Source organism: Lynx rufus, unplaced genomic scaffold, assembly GCF_022079265.1.
Source record: "Lynx rufus isolate CCGP_SWC_20201006 ecotype Redwood Valley unplaced genomic scaffold, mLynRuf1.p SCAF_23, whole genome shotgun sequence".
NCBI classification, from domain to species: Eukaryota; Metazoa; Chordata; class Mammalia; order Carnivora; family Felidae; genus Lynx; species Lynx rufus.
Window position 1 is genome coordinate 10917785 of NW_025814838.1, and position 13141 is coordinate 10930925.

The following is a 13141-nucleotide window of genomic DNA, read 5'->3' on the forward strand; positions in this document are numbered from 1 at the left end:
AACAACATCTCCTGCAACCAGGGGACTCCTATACAGGAGGGCACTGTCCTAATCTTGTCAAGAGACAGAGCAGGATGATTAGGGAGTGTAGCCACACATCCAGGATTGCCCAGGAGGGGCCCAGCTCAGGCCTGTGGTCTTGGTAATTCCAGCCAGTTGGTGCCCCTTTGATAGTATCACCCTCAGACTACAGGATGGACAGAGCAGAGGAGGGGAGAGAGGACCAGATTTGGCGAAGACCTGGGATATTGCTGAAGAGAAGCCATAAGCCGCTGTTCCGTAAAGACAGTATTTTTTTTTTAATTTTAAAATTCTGCATCTGAAAACACAGTATGACAGAAAGCATCTATGTACACCTGCAGTGTTTTTGGTATGATACAGTATTTAATACATCCACTGTTTTCTGCAAAAAATTTTGCTTTGTCAGACAGAAACAAACTCCCCTAGACAAAAAAATACAGCTAAGGCACAATTTCGTTGTTGTTTTTCTGCTAAATGAAAAGACAGAAAAGGTGCAAAAATGGGCGGGTAGTGCAATCATTTCCAAGAATCACTGTCTACCTTGAGGAAAAGCATTCGTAGGATTGGAATTTTGATAACTCGTCAATTTCAGATAGTTCAATATCTCTTAAAATACTCCTTTAAATAAATAGCAAAATATCTACATCTTTCAGGTGTGTGCCATTGGAATTTTTTTAAACTTTATTTACAGATTTTTTTAAATCAATACATTACAAAATATTTCTGTACAGTTTTATGCATATCATGATCTATAACAAAATAGTTATTTTTAAAAACTATATCACCACATGTCTTTGAAAAAAATGAGGGGGACAGTAATAACTTATCGTGAGGCCTCTAAAAAAAAAAAATACCCAAACACACGCTATTGACAACATATTAGAAACAAAAAAAGACCGAGAACGGACTCGAAGGACGGTTGCGCTCAATTCCAGTAAATTTCCTATGAAACCCTAGGGTTGTCTTTGGCCTCCAACAGAGCCTGGAACAACAGAAGGCGCAAGTGTGATCCCTTTGAGAACACGACCCATCGGCTGGGAATATTTAATGCTCTCACTTTCCAGGCAGGAAGGAGGAAGAGAGAAACTGAGAAACTCTCCTGCTTTACCTTTGAACGAAGTACCTCCAAGTCACCACGCCTGGGTGGGGGTGGGGGAAAGAGGGTACCTCGGCAGTGTGCGCGGAGGACGGGCCGACGTTCACGTGAGCACCCGAGCCTTCGTTTCACCCACAGGAACAACAGAAGAGTGCTTCTCTTAAAGACGGCGTTTAGAAGCCATGTGTATGGCATCTGCAAACTACAGACGGGCAGCCTCTCGCTTAGGAGGCTGCCACGAAAGCTTCAGGATGCTCTTTCTTCTCGGATGTTGGTGGAAGGTGGACGGAGAGGGCAGTCAGCTTTCCAAAAATAATTTTAAGGCCACATTTCAAAAAGGAGAAACCTAAGGCTTTTGGGGGTGAGGGAAGGAAAATGAAGGAGGAGAGGGGGATGGAGGTGCAAGGGGGCAGAACCTGCTTTTCCTGGGGACTCCGTGGGCAGAGGCAGTGGGGAGGCTTCCCAGCCGGAAGGAGGGGGGCCGCTTTCTCCCTGGGTGGGGCTTGGGGAGGACAGAACCAAAGACAACGTGAGGGGCAGACACAGGTGGCGCATGAAAGCCCTCAGTCTAGGGTCTATAAAGTATCTGATTTGCAACGTAAAAAAAAAAAAATACTTTTAAGAGACAGAGAAGGAAACAGAGGGAGAGAATTTGCATAGATTGTACATTCAGCTCGAGCAGATTTGGGACACCTAATTGTTTCTCCCCCAGGTAAACTTCTCAGCAGACACAATGAGGTAGCGCCTGTGGTAGACCCATGGGCAAAGTAAGGTAACTGAGGCAAAGAGGGCATCCCGCGAGCAAGCAGGGCTTCCGAAACGTGCGCCAGGACAGCTGCTCAAATGTAAGATTGGAGAGAGCTGGGCTGCGACACAACCTCCCGGGCCCCCCAGCCAACCTGTCATCCATCACCTCTGCCTGGGCAGGCAGGAATTCTGGAAAGTGTGGGCCTCTTTAGGTTGAAGGGGCAGCGACTGAGGTCTCCAAATTCTTTTTTTTTTTTTTAAGCACCATCTTGGGACCTAGGACAGCTGAACAAGCCATTCCTCCTGGGACCCTTCTCTGCAGGACGGTCTCTCCTGGTTGGAATGACTGGTAAGAGGTTTATGGTTTCTTCAGAGTGATTGGTGAGATTTCACCAAGGGTGGCGCTTTTCCTCCTCCATGTGGGCACTGCCTACCTCATGGTAAACCACCTCTCCAGCCAGCAGGTGGGCCGGCAGTGCCCAGGACGAACTGTGGAATTTCCCTTTGCCCACTCTCTCCAACAAAACAAAGAAAAAGCCTTGCCGACACTTAAAAATCAGATTTCCAGTGACCATCTGGATCCCCTGGTCTCCCTGGCCCCACAGGAAGACTGCACTGTGCCTGCATACTCATGTGCAAAACCAGGCAGCAGCCACCAAGCTGTCTTACCCCACGATGGAAGGGTCTGGGACCCCTGCCACACAGCACGGCTCTGACCCGGCAGGTGTTGGCCAGCAGCCGTTGCCAGTACACCCTCCTACTCCATCCCCCCTTGGGTGCTGTAGGGGAGCTTGCATCCTGAGTCCCCGGTAGACTGGGCTGTGTCAGGGGACAGGCTAAAGCCCTACACGTCCGTACTCTGCCCCTTCCTGGCAAAGAGATCAAGGTTCCAGCCGGTGTCCGTGCACCAGCCAGGGAACGATGAAGGCAGTGCATCCACCTGCCCCTTGTCCCCCGACATCTGGGGTCTTGCTGGTTCTGAATGTGCTGGCCTTTTAAAAGTTAAACTGCCATGGGGAAATGAAGTCCAAATGATGCCTTGATCTGACCAGAAAGGTCTCTTTCCAAAGGGAGGAAAGGGCACCCTTGTGACCCACGGGGTCTAGGCCATGCTTTCTGTCCTCCCTGGAGACCGTTTGGCGAGACTTGGGCAGGCTGGTTGGGAAATCGCACCGCATGCCCCAGCCTCTGGCATGACTTCAGACCTGGTCAGTGACCTAGTGCCCCAGGCGCTGCCCTTCCAACTATGACAGGGTTTCCAGGGGCTTGTGATTAATCACTCTCAGATTAAAAGAGAGTTCAACTATTAGTGTGTCTCTTGTGGAAACATCTTTTCTCAAATCATCCTAGGCTTTTGCTTATTTTATTCCCTGACCCAAAAGAAACACCTGGGCTGACTGCCTGGCATCTCCAATCCCTTGCAGGGAGGGGGCTGCAGATCGTGCCCGAGTAAGCTGGCCCTGGCCCTTCCCCTCGTTCTGGGGGGGAAAGCCAGCAACGTGGGCAAGTGTGGACATGGGGCTGAGCCCCACACAGGATGCTGTGGAAAACACGCGCTCCTAGCCACTCTGCCAGGAGGGAGAAAAGGCAGGCTCCCTGGGTGGGCTGGGGTGGAAAGAGGTGGTGGCAGAGGCTCTGGGCTCAAGTTCATGGACTAATGACCTGGGCTTGCAGAGCAAGACCCTCCACAGCCCCTGCAGCCCATTGACAGGGGCTAACTCCCAGCTCGGTCCGACTACTCCCCCTTTTTCTAAACTGGATCTTTCTTCTTCCCAGGCTTGCAAAGAGTCAGGTTCCCTCTGTCACCTGCTAAGGTCCCAGGCTCTGCCCTCCACCTGAGTCGGCCTGTTCGGTACTGGAGGCCCAGCCCAGGCTCCCACCCTGCCTGAGAAGGAGGAAGGCTTCATTGTCGTGAGGGGCACCCCACTATCAGTTAGCAGATGCTGAGGCGCACACTCTCCTCATAGTGTCCAACACCCCTGCCTTTCTCTCAGGACGTGGAGAATACAGAGCAGACAGGAGACAGACAGACACTGGCCGCGGGGAGGGAGGGGAAGGGGGGGGGCCTTTCATGAATAAAGGCAGCTTCAGTTAGTAAGAGAACATAACTAACAAGCTGCAAACGCAGCACCTACTATTAGTCATGGACTAAAACATATAAATAATAAATACTGCAAGTGTCCCTCTTCCAGCCCCTCCCTGGCCCGCAGGACATCCGGCCCCGTGGGGCAGGGGCGAGAGGCATGGGCTCTGCTCCCTTCACACGCACACTGCACAGAGACACAGGATAGACTCTGCAGCAGAACATGGTGCAGCCACAGGTGGGCCTGTGCCAAAGAAAGCCTGTCGTGGGGACGAGGTGGGGGCTGGAGGAGGAAGGGGCCTGGAGCCACGGCTCAGATGTCAGGTTTCTGCACCTCAAGCACTTGGAGTAACACTGCTGTTAAGGTAGTAACCAATCATATCCGCAAGCTTCCCCCTTTGACGTGGCACCTCACAGGAGGAAGGACATGGAGTTAGAAACCAAATCTGAAATGCTTTTGCAGGGATGTATAAAGTCTGGTCCATTCCTACAGCACCAGGGATGGGGGTGGCAGGTATGATTCACAGAGGTCTGGAGTGCCTGGACCTCAGGGCGGAAGGGCTCACGCACGGGAGGGTATTGCTGTGCCGTCCAGCTCAGGAGTTGGCTCCCAACAATCTCTGAGTTTCATGGCTGTGGTCCCCAAAGTTCCCACTGGCCAGGACCCACGAGGTCATGGTCTTAGTCTCCTGGCCCAAGAATGCCTAGGAGACTTGATGCTTATAAGCATCAGCCTGTCGGTGGCAGTCCGGAGGGAGGCTGGCCTGGAACCCTGGCCCTGTGGCAGTGACACCTTGGGGAACCTTGGCCATGTTCCATCAAAAGGCTCTCCTGCGCATCTAGTGACTAAGGAGGACAACTCAGCCCGACAAGGCTGGGGGAAGGCCCAGACAGTCTCCTTCTCCGGCCCAGGAGCAGGAAAATGAGCCCAAGCAGGGGGCTGGAGATCAATCAAGCCCACGGTCTGGGCCGTGCTTTTCCAACTGGCTTTTGCAGAGCCTGTGGGTTCTGGACAGGTACCTTGGGAGGTGCCACTGACAAAGGGACGGCCTGGTGGGCTGTGCTTGGAGAAGAACCTTATACTCCCCAGCTTCAACCAGAGCAGCCTAGAGTTCAACTGCACCTTGAACTTCCCCCTTCCAACTGAGCTTAGTAAACTAAAGTCTGCTGCTCAAAATAAAAGTTTTGAGAATCACTTGTCTGGGGGACTGGGTCACTGGCAGGGACAACAAGGAACCTATAGGCTTTGAGGATCAACCAAAAGAGGTAAGACCACTGTGGCGCAGGGACCAAGCAGTCCTTGCCCCCAGTACCCAGCTTGTCAAATGCAGGTCGTCGGCAGAAACGGCTTTGACCTCTACACCTTCCTTCTCCATCATTCTGTAGCCATGAGAGCTCCTCTCACAAAAGACACCCCTCCCCCCCCCCACCCCCCGCCCCGGGGGTGGGAGGCCAGGGCCCAGGTGCCACCGGCCCCCCTGGCTGCTTTCCCTTTGAGATCTGCTGTGGCTCACGGGTGCCCAGTGCTACCTGAGCCGGCCGTCAGGTTTGACGGCCCCCAGCTCCGACTTGGGGTCGGGGCTGAAGGAGCTCCAGGCCGTCTGGCTGCAGGTCTGCATGACGGGGCAGGCAGTGGGGCCCGTGGTGCAGATGTCCATGGCGGCCCACATCCCACCTACCAGCGAGTCCAGCCAGCGCTCGAGGCCCGCGCCAGCCGTGGCCGCGTTCCTGCGAGCCTGCTCCACCTGGGCAGGGCTGATGGGCAGGCTGAGGACGGGGTTCAGGCTCTGGAAGCTCTGTTCCATGTAGGCGCTGCGGAGGGGCCCGTTGTGCAGCCTCAGTGCCTCCTCTGAAACGCAAAGGGATTAGAGCGTCAGACGCACCACAGGGCACTGTCCACTCGTCCCTCTGGTCAGCACATGTTCCCAGAGCAGCGTCAGTTACTAGTCCACACATTCATGTGGCGCATTTAAAGCACCTCCTATGTGCAAGGCATTCACTCCTTCATTCATTCATTCATGTGATAATGATGTATTCAGTGCTGCCCGGATGGCTCTGCCAGTCGAGCACCCCACTCTTGGTTTCAGCTCCACTCCTGATCTCCTGGTTTGTGAGATCGAGTCCCACATCGGGCTCTGTGATGACAGGGGATAGCCTGCCTGGAACTCTCTCCTCCTCTCTCTCTCCTCTCCTCCCTGGCTTGCACACATACTCTCTCTCTTCAACATTAAATCTTTTTTCTTAAGTGCCAAGCTCCACTCCCAGTGGTGGAGTGAACCAGGTAGTCAAGAAGATTACGACCCAGGGGAGGAACACTGATGGCGATAAATAAGCGAGGTCATTTCAATCAGCGATACGCAAAACGGGACTAAACTGGGAGTGACGGTAGAGCAAGGGGTTGGCGAGCTACAGCCCTTCGGCCAAATCTGGCCCACCGCGTATTGTTGTAAATAGAGTTTCAGGGGAACACAGCTATGCCTGTGCGTACATCTTGTCTGCGGCTGCTTCTGTGCTACCGCAGCACAGGTGAGTACAGACCAAGACTGTACGTGGCCCACAAGCTGAAAATATTTACTGTGTAGCCCTTTGCAGTAAAAGCTTGCAGCCCCGGGGTTAGAGAGTGACAAGCGTGTTTCTTTGGGATGAGAGGGGCGAGGCAGGCCTCTGTGAGGTGACAGCTGAGCTGAGTGCTGGTTAATGAGAAAGCAGCCGCCGCAGGTAGATGGCAGGAAAGAGCGTTCAGAGCAGAGGCAACAGTGAGCACAAAGCCTCATTAAGTGCCTTTCTGCAAATCACAGAGGTAACGAGAGGCGGAGCGGAGGTTTGAACCCACGTCTGTCGACCTCAGCTGTCTCTCAGGACAGCCCTGCCTTGCTGAACAGCAGCGTTTCATGCATGAGCGCGAAGACGGCAGTCAGGGTGTCTGGGTCTGAATCCCCATGGCCCACACACTTGGGGTGTGGATTCTGATACCAACACTGGGCACCTGGTTTCCTTGACCTAGTACCTTTTGTGATGGTTAGAAGGGTTGACTTCTTTTTAAGTGCTTAAAAAGGCACCTGGTGTTAGGATCCCAAATATAGAAAGAACTTGTACAACTCAACACCAACAAACCCCCAAATAATCCAACTAGAAATCGGCAGAAGACATCCAGAGGGCCAACAGACACATGAAAAGATGCTCATCATCAGTCATTCTTGGAGAAATGCAAATCAAAACCACAATGAGGTATCACCTCACACCTGTCAGAATGAGGACTATAACACACGCACGTGTTGCTGGGGACGTGGAGGAAAAAGAAGCCTCATGTGCTACTGGTGGGGACGCAAGCTAGTGCAGCCACTGTCACAAACAGTATGGAGGTTCCTCAAAAAGTTAAAAATAGAACTGTCCTCCAATCCAGCACTCACACTACTAGATATCTACCCAGAGAATATGAAAGCACTGACTTGAAAACACACATGCACCCCTATGTTTATTGCAGCATTATTTACAATAGCCACATTATGCAAGCAGCCCAAGTACTGCTTTATCCATAAAGATAAAGAAGGTAACTTATGTACAGTGGTATTTATGCAGTGGAATATTAGTCACAGAGAAGAATGAAATCTTGCCATTGGCAACAACACGGATGGAACTAGAGGGTATAATGTTAAGTGAAATAAGTCAGAGAAAGATAAATACCATACGATTTCCCTCCTGGGTGGAATTTAAGAGACAAGAAGGAAAAAAGAGAAACCAAAAAACCAGACTCAAATACAGAGAACATACTGGTGGTTACCAGAGGTGAGGTGGGTGGGGGATGGTAAACTAGGTGAGGATTAGGAGTTGCCTATCGAGATGAGCACTGGGTAATGTGTAGATTTGTTGAATCACTACCTGTGCACCTGAAACTATAGAATACCACATGTTAATTATAATGGACTTCAACGAGACAAAATCTGGTGCGCACACACACACACACACACACACACACACACAAGCAATGCCAGGCCTGTACTAAGTGCTTGAAGAAGTTTAGCTAGGGTTACTGTGGCTGGTGTTTTTAGGACACAATCCTCCTACACTCACACAGTCACAGGACTGGTGTTATCATCCCCATTTTACAGATGGGGACACAGGTGGCTATCGTGTGAGACAGATCAGGGGTTCAATCCAGGACTGGCTGGTTCCAAAGCTCGTCATCATGACACTCTATTTGCAGGCACATCCAACCAACTGGAAGCTTTAAGACTGGTTTTAAGTTTTTAAATTTTATTTTCATCTGGAAGCCAGTCTTTCAAAGACTTGGTTTCCCCATCTGTAAACTGGATACTCATTCCTGGTACCAGATTGACCCCGAGGGCTGGCAAGAGGCTCAGGTAAAGGTTCATATGCTCTGTCAACACTAAAGGAACACTCAGAGAGGAGGCTGTGTGGCTCCTTCCCAGGGTTTCAAGATGGGGGAAGCAGAAAGTGCACGTTTGGGCTGAAGGAAAGAAGCCAAGATACTTCTATTTTGGAGAGGTTCTCTCTTATTGCCTACTCTATTGCCAAATACAAGAACAGGTTTTTAAAACACACGGGCCAGTGATTCTGGTGAGTTGTGTTTTAGCAAATCAGCTCTTGCCCTGGCTGAGATAGCCAGGGTTCTAAGAAATGTCCTTATAGGACAGTGTGGCATTCAGAAAACGTTTTCTGTTCGCTTGGCAGTGGCTGTCACCCTCACTGGCAACCAGGAGAGCTCAGATAATCCACAGACTGTTTTCTAGTACGTGGTCCATGAGTGAGGTTCACGAAGGGGGAAGAAATACCATACACCTGCAAATAGTGGCATTCACAACATGCCTTGACTACAGACAAGAAAATCAATCCCTCCCTCCATCCCCTCTCCGTCCCTCCCCTTTCCAGAAGCAGAGGGGCTGGGCTCCAAGGGTAACAGGTACAAGAAGGGGCATGAGCCTGCATGAACATATATCCCGGCTTGCTGTGATTTAGCTGACTTAGGTAGGACCTAACGTGTTTATAAATCTGGCAGACAGGGCGGGTAGCTCCTGAACCATCTGCCCAAGAACAAAACCTGTTCTCTCTCCAGCAGGTCCTGATCTGTCCACCAGAGCCTCTCTATGCCTCCACATCTGCAGAGCTGGTGGTGGGGAGATCCCTGAACTGACAAAAGGCAGGGCATGCAAAGTGAAAAGAGCAGCTAACAGGCATCTGAACGCTGGGAACCCAGTATTATGGGTGATACAGAAAACCCTGATGAAAAACGAGGTTAATGTGGGGAAATGCTATCACAGCATTAGCCCGTGATGCTTGCCTCTATAATTAAATTTTCCTCAATTCCACCTCATCAGATTTCTCGAGATTACCAGGGACGCATCAATAGCAAATTACTCCTGATGGATCATTTTACAAACTGCATTGCTCCCACCTTCGTGTTCCCTGCCACTGGAACATCATTAATAGACACAAATGCTGATGTGGGGGTGGGGGGGTGGGGAGCAGCTCCCAGTGGGGTACAATGACCCCTGGCTATTCCTGGGCAGGGTTACAAGAGCCTTGCCATCCTCAGAAACTCTAAGGAGGAAAAACTGGAAAAATCAGGACCCAGTTAAAGGCCCCAGGCTATTTTACTGGGGTGAGGAGGTAGATTCAGGACCCCTCCTTTGTTATATCCAACAGGTGTATATGGAGCAAAGAGGACAACGCTATTTCTACCCCTCTCTTCTGCATCTTTCTTTGGGAACTCTCAGCGTTGCTAAAGATGTGAACCTAATCAAGAGGGCACTTGAGGGCCCTCAGTGGGTGGGCTCTGGCCCAGCTCGTTCTGGATGTGTTCTTTTGCCTGCTTCCCAAGGGAGCTGGGAGGATCAGATTTCCTTCTCCAGAAAATACGAGGCCTGGATCTTTCTGCTTGCTCAGCACAGAAACTTAGCAGAGGTCCACACAAGTTCACTTCAACACCCCCTTGTTAGGATTCCAGGCAACCCCTCCGCATGTCTATGTCCCCCTCTCCTTGTGTCACCAGCTAAATGGCACCCAGCCCAGAACTGAGAGTTTAGCTAACCAGAGGCTAGAGTGCGTTTTTGGCTTCTGGGTTTCTGATCTGTTAGATATAGACCCACAATTTCAAATACAGAGAGATCCAGAAATCCTGTTTCTAAGAATCTATTTTATAGATGTATCTGCATGGGCATAGACAATTTCAAGAATCTTTGCAGCGTTACCTGTAACCCCACCACGACCGAAAGAAACTGTATGTCCACTCAGGGGATGAAAGATAGATTGTGGGTCTTTCTCCCAGTGGAATACGAGGCAGCTAGTAGCTTTATATATATTGACTCGTTAAGTCCAAAGAGAAGTTTCACCCCAAAATGTATCACTCCATTTTCAAACACCAGCAGTGTGTGTGACTTATTTTGTGTGTTGATGCTTTAGAAGCCTTGAGAAACCTCTAGAAGGATGAACACCAAAGTGTTGGCAGTGGTTACTCTGGGAGGTAGGACTGAGCAGGGAGGAAGATGTTCCCAGTGATCAAAGGGGGAGGAGGAAAGGACAGAAAAATAAAAGTAAACTCTCTGGGTAAGAAAAGAAAAAGGCGGCACGTTAAGAGTCTGACATCCCTCTCTGTGCTCAGCAGGAACCACTGTCCTGATTTCCTATTAACTCGTTTTCTCACAGCTTTTTATGGACAGAGAATCCTGAAATAACGTAGTGGTGGCTTGGCTTGCTTTTGAACTTTAAATGTATGCGCTCTAATTATGACTCTTCTGTGATATTTTCCTCTCAACATTATGTTGTAGAGACTCATCCAGATCAATGCATGGCACGGAGCTCCGCTGTCTGAACAGACCCCGCAGTGTTCATACATCTGAATGTGGGCATCTGGACTGCTTCCGGTTTGGTGCCATTATGAACAATTCTGCTCTACTTCTGCACACATCTGTAGGGCATACACCTCAGGCTGGGATTTCTGGGCAGTAGGAGGTGTGTGTTCAGCTTTGGTAGGAGATGCTATGCCGTTTTCTAAACCCGTTTTATCACTTTGCCCCACCCCCCGCCCCATGCCAACACTACATGGGAAGCCATTATTCTCTAACCCTCCATCATATGATATTGTCTAACCTTCGAACATTTCACAACATAGTGGCATGAAATCGGATCTCTTTTTGCTTTTAATTTGCATTGCTCTCATTATTCATGAGGCTGAGCATCTTTTCATATGTGTGTGGGCCATTTATGCCCTGTCCTTTTTTTTTTTTTTCCCTTTCTTTCTCCTTTCTCCTTTGTAGCAAAGGCCAGCAATCCTTTTCTCTAAAGGGCCAGATAGTCCGTTGTTTTGGATTTGTGGGCCATGCAATCTATGTCAAAATTACTCAATGCTGCCACTGTAGTCCCAAGGAAACCATAAACAATATGTAAATAAATGGGTGTGGCTGTGTCCCAATAAAACTTTACTTAAAAAAGAGGGAGTAGGCCAGATTCGGCCCCTGGCTTGTAGTTTGATTTATGGGATTTCTTCATATATTGTGAATGTATTTTTTTTTATGTGTAGCAAATATTTTCTTACTAGTCTTTTCATCTAGTGTATCATATTTTTGATGGAAAGAATTTCCTATTTTAATTACTATTTTTAAAACAGTAAGATTTGCCAAAACTCACTATCTGCCTGGGTTTATTTCCCATCTTGTTTTAAATATAATCAGGGCTCCCTGGAAGTCCAGTGGGAGAGCATCTAATAATTAGGTACCTAATACACAGAGGACATCATCTCAGTGTGCAGGTAGAAAATTAGAAGGCTCTCTTTGCAAACAAGCAGGGAAAAATGCTGAGCAGAGAGCACTGTTCTCTGAGGCAGCCCACATGCCCCCCACCTGCAATGCCTGAGGGAGAAGACCCGGGAGACGCCCAGGATGGGTTATTTTCACCCCCAGAGACACTAGGAGTACTCACCTGGTTTGATGGGCTGCCTATTTGAGAAGGTCAGCGGTGCAACGAGGAATTTGGTCTCTGCAACTGGCACCCAGTGGTGAAGAATTTTCACTGTCCAGACCCCAGGCCTCAGGGGCAAGTTCAAAGGGGGCTTGTAGTGAGTGAATTCGGCAGTGGATTCAATCAGGATGTCATAGGTGGCTGCGATGATGTTGACGGGATCCACCCAGATGACAGTCACGGTGACATTGGGGCCCTTCCCCCATTTCTGCATGCCTACCGGCTCATCCATGGGCCCCAGGAGCCCCCCAAAGTTGCGGAAGAGCCGCTCCTTGGCATCCCAGTCGGTGCCGACCTGAAAGAAGAGAATGAGTCTTGGAATCACTGAGCCGGATTTAGGATACAGGGTCCCAGAGAGGCCTACGATCCTGCTTGTTGGGCTGCATACACCCATTTTACAGATGAGGAAATGGAAGCTCTCAGGAGGTCACCTGCTTAAGACTGCAGAAGTGGTAGTAAGCAGAAGATTGGAGATTCGGACCCAGTCTGTGGTCTGTTCATTAAACCACTAGGCCTCCTGGGCCTCATACAGCATCTGACACTTGGAAAGAAAACACACAACATGCACTGAATCAATCATTGCCTGCTGGCAGGCCATCCCGAGGACACATACCCCCACTGCTCAGCAGGTGCGGGCGGTTTCCACTTTGGTTCTCCGTCTTCTAGGTCAGGCACCTCCATCTAGTATGACATTCTGAACATGAACGGAGCTCAGGTTTCTGAGCTGCTCTATCACAAGCTGGGAAAAAGGAGGGTCCCTCAGCCTCGCTTATTGCTGGCAGTTCACATGGCTCTCCTGGGAAGAGACCGCTGTGGCCTCCCTAATGCACTCAGAGCTAGACCTTAGGGGTGGGAGGTGGCTGTGACACCCACCCTTCCTGCCAGCAAGCTGGTGTCTATGTGGCTCTGACTGGCCAGGGGCCTGCTCTTGGCTTCCCTCCTAACACTTGAGTCGCCTGCAGTTTGTTCTTCAGCCAGAGTGGCCAGGAAGAGCCTCTGAACTGTCCTCTCGCTGCTGCTCAGTGCCCCTGTGGCTTGCTTCACTGTGCTTTCCTGGTGCCTAGCACCATGCCTGGTGCACAGCAGGTGTCCGTGTCTGGTTAATATCTGTCACATCACTGAGTGAGTGACGTCGCAAAGAAATGAATGGACTACACAGATCCCTGATACTGAGCTGTTACTATTTCAAACCAATTTAAACGAGGGGTCTTCTGCTCCCC

At 50.2% G+C, this 13141-nt stretch overlaps 1 protein-coding gene across 1 annotated transcript in view; it reads right to left on the reverse strand.

The window, feature by feature from the left end:
• Window positions 1-364: 364 nt before the first annotated feature.
• XYLT1 (xylosyltransferase 1) overlaps window positions 365-13141 on the reverse strand; it is a 312312-nt gene continuing 299535 nt past the window's right edge. The window contains exons 11-12 of the mRNA XM_047087107.1: window positions 11883-12216; window positions 365-5796 (exon numbers count right to left, since the gene is read on the reverse strand). Coding sequence (XP_046943063.1) covers window positions 5474-5796; window positions 11883-12216 — 657 coding nt within the window. The 3' untranslated portion in view covers window positions 365-5473. The remainder of the gene's footprint in view (window positions 5797-11882; window positions 12217-13141) is intronic.